This window comes from Marmota monax, unplaced genomic scaffold (genome assembly GCF_021218885.2).
Source record: "Marmota monax isolate L192 unplaced genomic scaffold, Marmota_monax_Labrador192_F-V1.1 WCK01_AAM20220418_F8-fsc00086, whole genome shotgun sequence".
NCBI classification, from domain to species: Eukaryota; Metazoa; Chordata; class Mammalia; order Rodentia; family Sciuridae; genus Marmota; species Marmota monax.
In genome coordinates this window covers 4,630,928-4,647,363 of record NW_026693086.1, presented here as the reverse complement: position 1 = coordinate 4,647,363, position 16,436 = coordinate 4,630,928, and the positions used below count along the sequence as shown (strand labels likewise).

At 58.2% G+C, this 16,436-nt stretch overlaps 1 protein-coding gene across 1 annotated transcript in view; it reads left to right on the top strand.

Annotated features, from left to right (window-relative positions):
* Positions 1 to 16,436, top strand: part of Gsg1l (GSG1 like) — a 170,310-nt gene that overhangs the window by 111,466 nt on the left and 42,408 nt on the right. Inside the window, exon 3 of the mRNA XM_046454586.1 lies at positions 5,487 to 5,639. Within this exon, the coding sequence (XP_046310542.1) occupies positions 5,487 to 5,639 (153 nt within the window). The remainder of the gene's footprint in view (positions 1 to 5,486; positions 5,640 to 16,436) is intronic.

Below are 16,436 nucleotides of genomic sequence, written 5' to 3'. Positions count from 1 at the left end.
AGGGTCGAACCCGGCCCCTCACACGTGCCAGGCAGCCATGAGCCCAGCCCCAGCCCCTTTCTACACTTGAAGCAGAGTTTACTCTGTAAACAAGGAGCCTTGTGACGGTGGCAGAGACTCATGCACTCGGTGTTTATGGCCCCTCTTGACTGCACGAGGGGCCAGGTTGTGTGATCTGCCCACCCACCTCCGTGGGCACCAGCCTGAGCTCGGTTCGTAGAATGACACCAGGGACCTCGGGGCTCTCTGGCGCCTCCCATAGTTAGTGGCAGTCGTGGTCACCTTTCTTGAACACTCCCCAAGGGTGAGGTGCGTGGCACTGACAGGTCTTGTCCCGTCCAGTGCTCACGACTTGTCTATGAAGCCCAGGACCTAGGACTCAGGCCCCAGGCAGGGTCACACAGCCAGGACTTGGTTTCCCGCTCAGCCCAGGAGCCCTGGGGACGCTCTCCTCCAGGGGGGATGGGCGAGGGGGGACGGTTCCTATAAACCCATCAACTCCACCAGAGCTGGCCTCCTGGGCTCCTGGGCTCCCAGGCCATTTTTTTAAAAAGGCAAGAAGTGCAGGCAGCAGGGCGGGCTGTCACCCACGGGCCCTGCCCCCGGTGACAGATCACTTCACTCCTTCTGCCCCCGGAGGTCACCCATTCTCCTCTGCAAATCGAGCCATTAGTAGCAGGTTTTGGAGGCTGGGGACAATCATCTCTGTGATTATGGAACGTCTGCCCCGCATGGCCACAGCGATGAGCCTCCAATGAGCCGCGGGCCCTGTGTCCCTTCCCATATCCCTGCCGCGGGCCCTGGGGTGTCCCTTCCCATCTCTGCGTTCACGCATGCGCCGTCCGCTTTAAAAAGAGCCTTAGGTTAGTGGATCTCGGATCAGAGCGCGTGTCCCCACCGCGGGGGGCGGGATGGGGGCTTTAGGACGCAGCAGGGGCTCCGTCACCGAGACCCTCCTCCAGCAGGTCCCCGGTGGGTGAAGTCCCCGACATTGCACCACCATCTCCTGGCAACCCTGAGGCTGCCGGTCGGGAGCAAACCTGGAGCGCTGGCCTGGATCCTGCTCCATCAGGGGACGGGGATTTATTGCAATGACACGACATGAGTCAGGGGGGGACCCAGCCCGGGTGGCTGGAATGGAGGCGGCTGATAAACCGAGGAAGGGCAGGGCTGGGAATCGGGCCCCCAAGTCCAACAGTGGGGAGCTGCTACTCCCCGAGGCAGGCGGGGAAGGGTGGAGGCAGTGATCTAGAGCCAGTGAGCCCCGACCTGGGGTGGGGGACCCCGGGAGTGGAAGTCACAGGCAGGAGGACAAAGTCCAACCAGGGATGCTCCGGGAGGGTGAGCCGGGCTTCTCCCACCCAGCAGCAGGGAGATGGGCAGGTCAGCGCCCTGGGCACAGAGCAGGGTGCACACAGAGAGGGGTGCCGGGGTGGGGTGACGGAGGACCTCAGCCCAGGAGGTGGCTCACACGGTCACACTGACTGGCCAGGAAGGTTCTGAGCCGGGGGCCCACGCTCGGCTTCAAAATCATGCCCAAATGTCAGAAGGTGTGGGGGACACACAGCACCACACGCCCCTTCCCACGGAGGAAAGAAGAGGTTCAGACATGGCCGGAGTGACTGGCTCCTTCGCTGTTTGGCTGTGACAATTTTATGTTGTGACTCAGCATTAAACCATCCGTGGGAAGACACAGGTGCTGACTGCGTCCCAGTAGGACCCACCTCAGGGACTTGGGCACCACCTCAGTGCAACACGGAGCCCTCGTGGTGGGCACAGTGGGCACTGGTGGCCAGGGCATCCCTGGGCAGAGTGATGCAGGGGTTGAAAAGTGGTGGCGCACCCCAGGGGCTGTGGGCAGCCGGGCCTCCCCGTGGCATCTGCTGGACCTCCGTGGCCCCCGGCCCCTCCCTTTTAGTAATGCTGTCCTCTTGGGTCCCTCCCCCAGCTGCCCTCTAGTGCCCCACGGGCCTCTCAGAGGCACTGACTGGCTCCCAGCCTCCAGCCACCATCGCCGTCCACATCAGCAAACACCTCCCAGAGCCTGTCCACGGCTGCGGGACAACACCCGCGGGGTCTTCGGGTTCAACCGCTTGTGTTCAACTTTATCGTGGCCACAGCCCGTCCCCCGTCATCTTGAGGGCAGGGAGAGGCTAGAGACCCTGGCAGGGCTCCCCGTCACCAGGTTCCTCTGTCCCTTCTCAGCTGTCCCCCTGCAGAGACCCTTCAGAGGGCCTCACTGGCCTGTGTGCCCAAGTCAAGCCCGGCCTCCACAGCATCAGGATTTGCATCCAGGTCTTTGCTGCCAGGGGACACTGGGAGGGAGCTGGGGACCGGAGGGAGGTGGTTCATGGTGGGAACCAGACAATAACCATCTCCCTGGCACCAGCCAAGCTCGCATAGCCCCTGGGGACAGAGGCCTGGCTCCAGAACCTAGTTCATTCGCTGTGGCCACACTGGGAGGAGGCAGGGGACCTGCCCAGCTCCAGGGTTGCCCAGGGAAAGAACTAGAGCAGGTGGAACAAGAAATGTGTCATCGAGACGTCCTGGTCAAACTGTGGTCTGCTGGACTGTCCCCTCGGTCTGCGACAGCAGGGTCCTACGTGTGCCAGGAAGACATCAATGCTAAGGGGACAGTTTTGGTCCCCTGCCCGGTGATCGGCCTGCGGGGCTCGCTGATTCTGGAACTTGAGATAAGCCGGGGAAGGGAAGTGACTCAGAACGGGTTGGAGGGACAAAAGGGAATTAAGGTGGACAATGGCCAGGTCCTCCCTACAGTGTGGGTCACCTCAGAGTTGCCCCAGCTAGAGCCCCAGGACGGGGCCCCACTGGTCACACGCAGGTTGATGACCGCCCAGAGAGGGACATGTAAGTTCCCAGGCACTTTCGGAGCCAAGATGAGCAAAGTGGGGTCCCGTCGCCCCAAAATAATTCTCCAAAGACTAAAAACACTGAAAAGAGTGTCCAGGAGATGGGTCATGAGCATTGGTCATGGGGACCAGGCACGTCACAATCACCTCCTAACTGTCAAGCTGTATTGTGACCCTGGCTGCTGCCCTCAGCAGAAACCCGGTGATGATCATCATAGCTGCTGTCCTCGCAATGCTCGGTGGCTTGGGGACAGGGGTTGGGGACTTTCAAACATGCTCCAGCCTGCAGCGGTCAGAAGGCACAGGAACGGATCTAGCCAGGCAGCAGGACTGAGGAACCCGATCCTGGCCGGCCTGTGACAGGGCCGGGCTCACTGCCCATCTCAGAGAGGAGCTAGTGGGCGAAAGAGGCCACATGGCCACCCTGGGCTCCTGCTGTCCCTGGGCTGCACCCCCCCCAGGTGGCACCCACCCCCTCCTCCCATCTGAAAGAGCAGAGCAGGGCCCTACTGTGCGTGCACGTGGGAGGGACGCCTGGCCCAGGGCCAATGTGGGTTGGGACAAGGCCCCCCGGGAGGCTCCCGAGTCGGGGCTGTCACCCGTCCTGGGCAGCCAGCTTCCTGGCACGGCCCGGCTCCCCTCGCTTCCCTGCCTCCCTCCTGCTGCCTGGTGGGCGCTGGGCCAGCCGAGGGCCCCGGAGCTGCGCACCCGTGCCAGGGAGTGTTCCAACAGCGCCCGGCTGCCAAGAGCGCACTCTTCTCTCTCAGAAATCCAAGGGATTGCTCAGGAGACGCGATATTTTTGTAGCAAAACGAGAAAGAGAAAGAGAAAAGTTCTCCCCAAACTCTGAAAGCCCCATTTGTTCGAAAGGATAGTGGGTGTTTCAGAATCTGGATTTTTCTTTAGCAAACAGATGGGGGCCCAGAATTAGCTGTTTGTTTGCTTCATTTAGTAAACAGGATCCATTGGGTGCTCCCTGGGACGTTTTCACATGGGAGGGGGCACCACGGGGAGCCGCAGAGGTCGGAAAGAACACACACAGGACGGTTTCAGAGGACAGCAACGGAGAGTGATGTGAGTCCTCCCTCAAGCTTACCTGGGCCTGGCTGGATCGCGGGCACCAGACAGCGTCATCGGGATACACTCTCCCGCCCTGTCTCAGCTTGACATCCACCTCACCTTCAGGAAGGTTCTGCTCCCACACAGTTCAGCTGGTTCCATCCTTCCAACCTCCAACCTGGCAGAAAGAAAGGGCGTCTCTTTCCTGCGAGATCCTGCAAAAGTCCTGTAGCCCAGGCTCATGAAACTGACTTGAGTCCTGGGGCCATCTCTGACCAGTCAGGCCTGGTCCCTGTCCCTTTTCTAAAGCCTGGGTCTTGCTTGAACCCCCGGCTAGTGGGGCTTGCAGAGCCAGCTACACAAGTGTGCCTACAGTTCCCTCTCCTCGCCTCCCCCCGATTCTCAGAAATCATGGGCTTCATTCCTCACTCTTGAATCTGTCTGTGGGTCTCCATCTCCCTCGGTCAAGGGTTCCTGAGCTCCATGTCCCGCCCACTGGCCGTGTCCCCACCATGTTCTCCCATAGGACCACTGTAATAATACACAGGATGCAAGCCTTCCCTGTGTGCTGATCCTGGGATCTTGGAATACAAATAAATACCCATTTCATAGAGAAAGAAACTGAGGCTCAGAGGGAGAGTCATTCCTGAGCTCAAACTGCAGACTGAGAGACATGGAGCTAGTTAAGAGCCCTGTGCCCCAAACTTGGAGCCAAGATGTGGGTTAGCAGCAACTCAACCACCAAGACTGGAAGAAAGGATGTAGGAAGAAAAGGGAAGAATGTGGGGTAGAGGAACAGCAGATGCCCCCTAAACTAAGCAGCCCTGTGGGGGAAAGGAAGCCGTGCTGTCTTGGGGAAGACAAAATTTGAATAGCTAAACCACTAGAAGGCCCAGAGTGGAGCTGGCCTTCAGGAATGGCTGGATCCAGGCGCTCACCTGCTCTGACTCTCTTCTGAGCTCTTTTCTCCTGGTCTGTCTCTGTGGCTCCCTGCTCAGATTCCTAGAGAAGGGCTTTGATTGGTCCGTTCTGGGTCCGATGATCAGACTGGACCAATCGGCTGCATCTGGGAGGACGGGACATAATAGCTGGGAGAATTACCAGGTTGAAGTCACGGGAATAGCAGGGGTGACTTCTAGAAAAAAGCAGGAAGGACACAGGGCAGGTCAAGGTGTAGGTGTCCCTGGAGGGCAGCATGATGTGTGGATGTGACTCGGGATTCTTAGGGCCGCAGGTGACAGAGAACCCTATGCCCTCTGGTCAGCACCGGGGAACTTGGTCAGCCTGCAGACAAAGCCCCCCAGGGAGGCCATCTGCTCGCACCTCTGCAGCTCAGCCCTGGCCCCACCCGAGCCACGCAGCCCGGGGATAAAGGAGAGAGGCCCTTGGTGGGTCGCACCCTGCCCTGGCCAGTAGCGGTCAGCGGAGGCAGCCACACCCCGGCTGGCTTTGCTGGGTTCCCATCCAGTCCCTGGAGAGGGCGGCGCGGCGGGTCCCTCCATCCGCGGGGACCGTCGGGGAGCCGGCCCTCACCGGGGCCTCTGCTGTCCTCTGCAGGGGTGCTGTGGCTGTCGGTGGTCTCCGAGGTGCTCTACATCCTCCTGCTGGTGGTCGGCTTCAGCCTCATGTGCCTCGAGCTCTTCCACTCGAGCAGCGTCATCGACGGGCTCAAGCTCAACGCCTTCGCCGCCGTCTTCACGGTGCTCTCAGGTAGGACTGGTCGCGGCCCGGGGCGGGGCGGGCAGCCAGCGGCCCGCAGGGAGCGCAGCCCCGGGACCCACGCTGAGGGGCGTGTCCGTCCCGCGCAGCGAGCCGGGCGGAGTCCTGGGGCTCCAGGAGCCCCGCCCCCAGCCCCGCCCCTCGGAGCCTGACAGCTTGGCGATGGGCGGATCCAGGGCGCAGGCGGAGAGGGTGGCTTCATAGAATGGGTGGGTCGTGGTGGCTTTTGTGGGGCAGGGGTTATGGCTCAGTGGTAGAGCATTTGCCCAGGATGCATGAGGCACCCTTGTGTGCGCACACCAATTAGAAAAAGAAGAAGGGCCAGGCCCAGCGAGGCACGCCTGTAATCCCAGCGATGTGGGAGGCTCGAGCGGGAGGACCACAAGTTGGAGGCCAGCCTCAGCAACTTAGTGAGGCCCTAAGCAACTTAGCAAGACCCTGTCTCAAAATAAAAAAAAAAAAAAAAAAAAAAAAATAATAATAATAATAAAATGTTAAAAAAGGCCTGGGGGTGTGGCTCGGTGGTAAAGCGGCTCTGGGTTCAATCTCTGGTACAAAAATAAAAAGAAGAAGAAGAGGGCGCTCACTGGGGTGGAGGACACCCACATCACTCCTCCGCCTCTGTTTATTGGCCTTTGACCCTTCCTTCCACCGGGAGATGCTGAGTAGGACGCAGATGGTCAAACACACAGAAGCTAGAGGGGGGTGTGGGGGGTCAGAGACTGCCGGAAAAGACCTCAGAGGCAAAGATTTCGAGGGTTTCAGGAAGGAGGGGACAGTCACCAGCATCGTGCCACTCAGAGAAGTGCAGCCACAGGGCGCCAAGGAAAGGCCCCTGGATCCGGTGGCCTGCTGCCCAGGGCCTGGGGTGACCCCTAGGTGGAGAGTGTGTCAGAGGGAATCAAAGGTGCCCCTGAGCGCTGGTTCCAGGATGCACAGTGACATGTGGCCTGGTGGCCCTCCATCCCGCCGAGGAGCCGCGTGTGGCCTGAATCTCCACCACAACATAATGACCGGGGGTCCCGCCCGCCCCTTCCCAGCTCCTGGAGGCTGAGAACCTGTTTCTCATGTGCTCAGCATTTATTGACCGCCTGCTGCACACGGCCACTGTGCGGGGAGGTGGAGGGAGTAGGAGGAAGAAGGCTCAGGCCTCGTGAAGGCTGCCGTCCTGCAGAGGGACGGGCTCAGATGGTGACGACTTGGCGTGTGGACCTTGGCAACCCCTGGTGTGGTGCCCACCCGACCTCTGCCCAGGGCGTGGGGACAGGCAGGGTGGGGCCTGAGGAAGGCAGCCTTTGAGCCGAGGCCTGGAGGGGCAGGCAGAGTCCACTCCGTGGGCAACTTAGAGGCAGCGGCATGGCCCAGCCTGGTGGGGGGCAGAGTCTGGGAGTTTCCTGTAGGAAGTTCAGAAAGACAGGAAGGTAGGGGGTAGGAAGAGGGCTGTTGAGAGATGGCACTGAGAGCCGAGGGAGGGCCTTGACGCTTCGCAGAGATCTTCAGATTTCACCAGGCCCGCAATAGGGAGCCATTGAGGAATTCAGAGCAAGGGGCGATGTGGTCAGGAGGGGAAGGACCACTAGTCCACTTTGAGCAGGTCTGCATGCTGTGCGTGGAGCATCCTGGCCCTCGGTCACCCCCTTCATCTCTTCTTCAAAGAACCCTCTTGGTGGTCCCAAGCACCCAGCCTTCCCCCTCAACCTGGTGACTCCAGTCACGAACGATGGTTGTGGCCCAGGACCATCGCAGGCTCAGTTCTACAGAAGGTCCTGGTGGCCGAGGAGACAGAGACCCGTCCCTCATCCTCCAAAGGTTTACCAAAGTTTTCAACCCTCAAAAAATTTTTTGAAATCCACTTTTCCTCCCAGTGGAGAGTCTGGCTGCTCCACTAAATAAGATTGTCTCCATAATTCCACGCAGATAAACAATCCAGGGCTCAGGGAGGTTAATTGACTTGCCCGGGGTCACACAGCTGGCTCACTGTGGAGCTGGGATGAAGCCCCCCTCCAGCCCGCTTCAAAGCGACCGGGCGGAAGGGGGAAGATTTCATTTTTTAAGTCCCGTGGAAAACAGTAACTGAGAAGCACGCAGCAGGCAGATGAGATATTAAGACCAAAGTGGCACGTGGCGGAGGGGAGGGACTTGGAATTCACGCCTGGGAGAGAGGCGTGGGGAAGGGAGACCAACTTGGAGGTGGCAGCTGTCTGACCCACAGGGCCAGGAAGCCGGATTCAGGGACACCTCAGAGAGCAGGGCACCGGTGCAAAGGGCCCCAGAGGGGTGACCTAGCTTCTGGCCTGCGACCAGGGCAGGGAAGTGCTTCTGTCCGGGAAGGAGCGGGCAGGAGGCGTGGACGGCAGCCAGCCGCGGAAGCCGGAAGCCGGGGGAGAGCCTGGCTCCTGCCATCTGCTGGCCCAGCTCAGCCCAAGGTCAGCGGCTCTAGAGCAGAGGAGGACGCTGAGTTTGGGGACAGCCCCTGCTCAGCTGGTTATTAGGATTAATTAGCCAAATCAACCCCTTGGCTGGGTTAGTCATACAGGCCACCTGCTGAGCTGTGGCAGGGCCTCTCTCACTTGTCCCACTGGAATCAGGCCCCCCTGAGTCCCCTTGTTGACTGGGTCTTGTCCTTGGCCCGGGGAGTCCGGTTTAGCAGGCGCCCTGCTCTTGATACCTGATCCAACGCCCGTCCCGGACCCTCGCTAGGCCCGGGCCTGCCTTCTGTAGGAATCCTGTGCGGTTTTGCCAGAACCCCGCTTAGCCCTGGTGTTTCGTCTTTTTATCCATTTTTTAAAATTCCTGTGGTGCTGGGATTGAACCCAGGGCCTTGCGCACACCAGGCACGTGCCTTGTCCCTGAGCTGCACCCCAGCCCCGAGGTATCCTTTTAAGTGACATTCCATCCACTGACCCCTGCTCCTTGCTAGACATCTCCATCTGTGCCCGTGTGGATGCCCCTGAACTCACCGCGAGGTTTCCTCCAGACACTCGTCATAAGTCGGAAACATCCTCCGTCGAAAATGCATTAAATACACGGACTCTGCCATCCTCCAGGCTCAGCCCCCCAGTGCAATGCAGAGCGTGGCTCATCCTCCCTGTGGTCACAAAGTTGACCGGGAGCCGTGGATGGCCCTGCTGCGGATCGGCTGGGCACAGTGGCACACACCTGTAACCCCAGCCGTTCTGGAGGCCGAGGCAGGAGGATTGCAAGTTCAAGGCGAGCCTCAGCAGCATCGAGAGGCCCTTAGCAACACAGTGAGATCCTGTCTCCAAATAAAATATTTTAAAAGGGCTAGGGATGTGGCTCAGGGGTTAAGTTGCCCATTTACGGGTGGACAGGTTGTTTTCAGGGTTGACTTTTTGGAGCTGTGTCTGGGACGTTGCGTGTTCTCCAACCAGGAAGCCCCGCTGGGCTCTAGTGTCCAGAGTGTTGATGGGGATTTGGTGGCACGGGCTTGGTGGGAGGAAGCCTTGGCCACCTGGTTGATGGCCGTCTCTAGGGCCCTCCCCTGGGTCAGGCTGGTGCAAAGCCCCAAACTTCTTATAGGGTGATCTCATTAGCATCTCATTAGCATAAACTCCCAGGGGCGGGCTCCAAGGGGCTGGTGGATAACAGATTAGAGTTTCCTTCCAGGAACCGGGGACAACAGCCAGTCAAATTCTTTCTTATACAACTGGTGGCCTAGCTGGGCCTCTGAGCTGTCCTCTGCTCCCAGCTGTGTTTTCTTTGGGCAGATGGGAGCCATTGATAACATTTGAGGGAGGGAGGGGCCAGGACTGATCTTCCCTAATCTGGGACCAAAGTCTTAATTTGCACGAGGGCTGGGGCCGCTTGGCCAGGTCCCCTGGGGAGTCCCTGTGAGCTCTGGATGCTACAGGTGTCGCCCTCTGCACCAGCCTCTTCCAGCCCCTCAGGTGCCCACAGACTCAGCGGAATCTTTCCAGATCCCAAAGTGAAGGAGGCCAGTGCTGAGCCCAACCCCAAACCAGGTGTGCCGGGGACAGGCCAGCCCTTTCCTGCAGAGTATCCCTCTTAATCCTAGTGTCCATCCCCCTGGGCTCTGGATTTGTCTTCAGAAATCTCCAGGCCTCTGTCCCCACTGTCTTTGCTGGGGCTGTGCCACAATGACATATGTAGTCAGTCTTATTCGAGGTCAGGCAAAGAGGGTTGGGTCAGGGGTCTGAAACCCCTGGGGCTAGGAGTGTTCCAGAATTCAGAAGTTTCTGGATTCTGGATGGTGACATACTCCCCCAGATGGGTGCACCCTGGAAGCTGACATATTCCTATTCCTGCAGGAAAACCTGCATGAGCACACCAGGGGTGTCACGAGAGGTGACAAGTGGCCTCACATCTGTTGGCTCAGGCTTTGCTCTCTAGGAGTTTCGGCCAAGTCCGGTTTTTGTGTCCAAATGAATCATGAAAAAAGCGTATGGATTTCAGAATGTCCTGGAATTGGAGACTGCGGACAAGAAATTGCAGTCCGTAGCTCACATTTATTGAGCACCAAGTGTATGCTGGGCACAGCACCTCAGTTTAGCCCTGTGATGGTGGCTGCTGTGATTGTCCCCATTCTGTAGTTTAGAAAACCGAGGTGCTCTGAGCTGGTCGGTGGCGATTCTGGCTTCAAAGCTCATGTGCTTTGAAATCCCTGGAGCAGTCAGTGTACCACGCTGTGCATCCACCGCCCGCGCACACAACCCTCCTGGTCCAGGGCTCTGTGTGTCTACGGACAGACATGAGACCAGGGCTGGTAACTTTGGCACCTGTGGTCATTTTGGTCTCGAGTTCAACACCCACACGGTCCATGCAGATGACACCAAAGCTGCCCAGGTGTGATACAGCAGGCAGTGTGGGGACTCTGGTAGACTCGGGGACAGCTCATCGTTGCCATGGAGAAACATGCCTGGCATTCAAGGAGAGCCAGAATCTGGATTTTTATGGAAAAGTCTCCTGATTTTTTACTTCAGAATGTTTTAAAAATGACTTTATTAAGGTGTAATTTACATACCATAAACTTTGCCCATGGGAAGCATGTGATTCAGTGGTTTTTAGTCACCGCCGTCTAATTTTAAAACATTTTCACTGTCCCCCAAGTAAACCCCATATCCACCAGCAGCCACTCCCCATTTTCCACCAACGGGTCCAGCCCTAGGTCACCGCTAATCCACTATCTATTCCAAAGGTTTGCCTGTCCTAGCCACTTTATATAAATGAACTATACAGCCAGGCATGGTGATGCACAACTCTCATCCCATCGGCTTGGGAGGCTGAGGCAGGAGGATCGTGAGTTCAAAGCCAGCCTCAGCAAAGGTGAGGCCCTAAGCAACTCAGTGAGACCCTGTCTCTAAATCAAATACAAAATAGGGCTGGGGATGGGGCTCAGTGGTCGAGTGCCCCTGAGTGCAATTCCCCACACCAAAAATAAATCAATAAAGGGATCATACAATCATACGGTTGTATATGGCTGGCTTACTTCATGGAGTATTATGTCTCCAAGGTTCATGATGAGGCAGAACTTCCCGAACTCGACTCCATTCCGTGGCTGTGTCCCGTCATCTCTGTGCGCACTGGCGGATAGACGCTTGGGTCGCTTCTGCCTTTGGCTGTTGTGAACAGGCTGCGGTCAGCCTCCTTGGGCTAGAGTTTGTGTGGATGCACGTTTTCATGTCTCTTGGGCAGATAAAGGGGAGAAATTGCTGGGTTACTCGGTGTTTAACTTTTTAATTCAAAAATGTTTTGTGCTGGCCAATGAAGCACCACCCAGATCCCCAGCGCACCCCCGCCCCCGCCAAGGAAAACGCAACCTCTTTTCACCCTGAAGATTAAAAGACGTCTCGCTCTTTCTCTTTGCTCCTTTAGAGGCCCCAGGCAAAATCTCCTCTGTAAATTAAGGCTTTTGAAGACAGAAACCGCCATGGGAAGGCTTTTCTCAGAGGGTTTGCTTCCCCTTTCCTGCAAATCTCTGGAGGGAGGCAGTTCTGAGCCTCTGACCTGTTGCATCAAGGGAAGAGAAAGGGGTCTGAGGCAGGGGAGGAGCAGAAATGGACATGCAAAGGATCATGGAGTGGCCTGGGGGTCGGTTCACACGCCACCGCTGGACCTGGAGCTGGCCCGCGCCATCGCAGGGTTGCAGCCCCGCAGACGCTGGGCAATAGGTGGAATCCTGTTCTCACTGAGCCTGATTTGACCGTCAGAGGGGTTTGTTTGAAAATCCGATCTTGTCATTTCTACTTGGTATTTATCAAGTGTTCCATTTGTGGAATAAAGATCCTAACTCCTTGCCATGAGTACAAAATGTGGCCTTTGCCTTCCTGTGTAATGTCACCAGCTACTGCTCATCCCCCAATCCGGCTGTTGCTCTGGGCCTCGCCTGGGCCTCCCCTGCGCCTCCCCTGCCTGGGCCTCCCTTGACACTGTATCTCCCCTCCTTGACATTCAGGCCTTGCTCAACGTCACCTCCTTAGGAGCTCTTCCCGCGCCACTCTACCTTCTGGTCCCTTCCGATTTGTTTCCTTGACAGCACTTGCCAGTCTCCAAGCCCATCTGGCATGTGGCGGGCACCCCATAAATATTCGTTTGAGTGGCTGACAGACCTTAGGTAGCCACACATCACTTAAAGACGGGGACGCGTCTGAGAGCTGTGCCATCAGGCGATTGTGTCATCGCAGGAACATCACCACAGGTGCACCCGACCCCGGGAACCTGGCGACGTTGGGGGGGGGGGGGGGCGGGCGGAGGGAACCAGAGAGGACGCGCGAGGCTGCTGCGCGGTGCAGGGCTCTAGGAGTGCGCATGCGCCTGCCACAGCTGACCCGCAGCGCTCCCTGCGCTGTGACCAGGTGCGGTGTGACCGCGGTGGCCCCCGCTCGGCTTCTGAGACAGGGACAAAGCTGGGGTGATCATACTGGTATCGCCTCGAACGTGAATAACACCTTGGGCTGTGACCTCACGCTGCCACAAGGTCACTAGGTGGTAGGAATTTGGTCATCTTAAGGGGTCACTTGTGTACGTGGCCATCATTGACTGACAGGTCCTGGGCAGCACAGGACTCTATATGACGCCCCAGGGCCAGGGTTCCTCATCCTGGAGACATCTGGGGCTGAATCTCCCTCTGTCACCACCTTGTCCTGTGCACTGGAGGGTGTTTTGCCCATCTTGGGTCCTCCCACTCTGGATGCCGGTGGCAGTCCTTTCCAAGTCTCCACTGCCCTAAGGGACTTCTCAGCGGGCAGTGTTCCGGGAGGCGGCTCACCTGGAGAGGCGGCTCACCTGGAGTGGCGGCTCACCTGGAGTGGCGGCTCACCTGCGCTGCGCTGGGCTGGACGCCAAGCTAGGAACTGTGGGCTCCCTGGGATGGGGTGCAGCGGGGACCCTCGGAGGCTCTAATCCGCGAGGGACAGTTCAGGATGGTGAGATTTGCAAAGACAGCTCTTGGGGTGGAGGAGGGGCCAGCACACCTCTGGGGCAGGGGGCAGCGGAGGGGTTACTGAAGATGTGCGGCCACAGGAGCCCGTGGCAGCGGGGGTCAGGGAGGCGAGGGATTTGGGAGAAGCAGGTCTTAGGGATCCACACCCCAGAGAGCCAGGACAGGAGGCCTGTGGAGTCCAGTGGCCAGGTGTGGCCACGACTACCTTGTCCCCTCTGCCTGGACACTGTGCTCTATCCACCACCCCCTCCCCTCTGCCTCACCCCCACTTTGGAAGCTTCATGAAGCCCAGGAGGAGGGTGCTGTCTTCGCTTTTCAGGAGGAGATAACAAAAGACACTGAGAACTGGGCGCCTAGAAACCATAGGTGTTTATAGGTCTCTGTTCAGAAGCCGGAAGTTCAAGGCCAGTGCCCTGGCTGACTTGGTGTCTCTGGGAGCTTCCTGGTTTATAGTGGGCGCCTTCTGGCTGTGTCCTCGTGTGGCTGCAGAGGAAGGCACTAACACTAACCTTCTCAGAAGGCCACTAACCCCATTCCTAGGGCTCCACCCACATGATGTCATCACTTCCCAGAGGCCCCACCCCCAATACCATCAGGCAGGAAATTTGGCCTCAACAGGTGAATTTGGGGGGGGGGCGGAACACACACATTTAGACCGTCGCAGTTGCCAAGGGGAAAATGTCACTCGGGTGTTGCCAGTATTTCTGAGAAGCCCAAACTCCCATATTTTAATGGAAATCTTCCAGATATTTGAAAAGTTGGCCAAAAGGTCCATCAGGTTTAAGGGCCTTGCCAACATCTGCTCCTGGAGTCGCCGCGGGCTGCCAGACTTCGGTGGTGGCTGTGCATATTTCTGTCTTGGGTCTCTGTAGTCATCGATTGTACTTCGCTGTTTATGTCACGCGGCTCCTTAGCCCTGGGGGATGGCTGCCGTCTCCCCAGGCTGGTCCCACGCCTGGTATGTCCACGGCGCTTCCTAAATGTTCGCTGCATGACTGAGCTGGAGTCTTGCAGGAAGACAGTGGCCCGCGCACGTTCAGAACGTTCTAGAAGGGAAATCGGACTTGTCAGCTGGAGACAGCCGGTGAGTCTTCTCCAGAAGGCCGGGCAGCGGGGCAGCTGCGTCCTGTCACGGGTCCCCCCAGGTTGATCATCCGTGATTTAAATTCTGCCACATCCTTGGCAGGCTCCTGGAAACCGGGCCCGGGGACTCTCCGGCCGTCGGGCCTTTCATACCAATGAGCCTGGCCTCAGGCCCAGGGCCAGGTGGAAATTGGGCCTTGGGGGTGTGGGAAAAGGCCAGAATTTTAATAAGTCTAATAAAAATTGGAAGGAAGCCCCACGTGGCCGAACTGCTGGCTTCTGTCCGTTTCAGTGGACGGGAGGAGTGGGTGGAGACGGGTGCTGGGAGCTCGGGCCTGCTCTCTGGGGATTGCCAGGAGGCGGGGACCAGAAGGGAGGCCCAGGCCCTGGTTCAAGGGGCAGGCTGGACTTGGGGTGCACTTCCCGGAAGCCAAGTCCCCATGGGTGGGGAAGTCAGAGGTCTTGGGTTCCTGTGCGCCTCTTCCCAGTGGCCAGGACTCCGTCCAGCAGAGGGCAGTAGAGGCAGGGGCTCCAGCCCCAAAGGAGCCAATGGGGTGGACCACCAGGCTGGGAAACTGAGGCCAGAACCTTGTGGTCGGGGAAAGCTGGGCTCTGGAGTCCCTCAAGCTCCCTGCAGGCAAGAGCTTCAGCCTCTCCAACCAGAGGGAGCCAGGCTCTGGGGGACTCCTGGGACAGCCTGCGGGAAGGGGCCCACTAGTCTGATGAGTGTGTGACTGATCCAAGGAAGAGCCGGCCCACCCTCTGCCTCCCAGAGGGTCCTGCTTTGCCACTGACGTGCCAGGTATTTTAGTTGGCATCTCGCCTTCACTTTAGAAGGAAAAGCAAGCCCAGAGAGGTTGATTAACATGCCTGAAGTCACACAGCTGTGAGTAGGGGAGGCAGGCCTACAGCCATGGATGCCTTCCCCTCGGCTCTGCCTCACTCACCGCTTTTCCGGGGTGAGTGTGTGTGTTTCCCTGGGTCTTGGGTGTTCCTCACTAGAGCGTGAGCCTCAGGCCAGGTCTCGGTCTCTCGTGGTCATTCCTGGGTCCTTTGTGCCTGGCAGGGGGCTTGGCGTGGGCTGCAGTCATGCCCTGAGCTCATTCCTGGGTGGGGGCTGGGTGCTCTAACAGGTGCTTCAGAGGTGCTGAAGGCCGGTGGCCCAGCTGTGGCTCCTCTCCTCCATGGAACCTCCGTGTTCCCTGGGCCCGGCTCTGTAAACGGGATCATGGCCGCGGCTACCGTGGGGGCTGTGGGGATCTGAGGAGGGACAGAGTGCAGGCTGGCCCAGCAGGACTCGAACCGGGGTCTGGCCTCGTGTAGTTGTCTGCACTGGGGTCCTTCCTGGTGCGGCCAGCAGGGGGCGGCCTGGCCTTGGAGAGCAGATCTGGGGCCTCCGCTCTGAGGCTGGGAGCTTTCCGGTCTCGTTTCTGGTTTCCGGCCATCTCACGGTCCAAGGGGCTGAGACCTAATGGATCTCAGGCAGAGCTGCATTTTAAAGGTCACGCTGTAATTTCATCTCTCGGTGCTTTTCTGGGTGGTGGAGCAGAGGGGAGGGACAGCTGCCCTTGAGAAGATGAAGTCCAGCCATGACTTTGGCTTTCGAGGACTCTTCTGAGAGCTGCCGGACGTGGCTGTCCCAGAGAGGAGGCAGCGAGGGGCTGAGCTTCGCTGGCCTCTGACTGTTTTGGGGTCACCAAGTGACAGTGGGTCTCTCTGGTTTTACCCCCACACACTTGTTCAACTTGGGTCACCACGATTGTGCCTTGGGAAGCTCTTTGCCATTCTCAGGCCGGGTCGATTGCACCCCATCCTCAGCCCAGAGGCGGCCCCCTGGTCACCAGGCATGTGACAATGGTATGACGTTCAATCCCATGAAGTTTGTAGCCACTGCCAAGACACCAGAGATGTCTCTTAAGATGAGAAGATGTGATCCCACGTGTGGTCGTTAGTGTCCTAATACAGCTGGGATGGGCTGAGCCACAAAGGAGGGTGAGCCTTCAGCACAGGGTGGGTGGAGGGGCTGGGCCAGGGCCACTGGGACTCCCTGGGCTGCTGTCTCATTCTCTCCTGCCCCCATACGAGGGGCTTGGGCTTTAGGGCTGTCATCACAGAACCATGATATTCCTGTGAGCGACTGAGGCCTCGGGGCTGGGCCTCTCTGCTGCCTTGACAGACTGTGACACAGTAAGTGGGAAAAAAAACACCAAATTATAATAAATGTAACTGGGTTAAATTCACCAATTAAAAGGCAGAGTTCTTGGGCTATAGAAATAAAAACAACC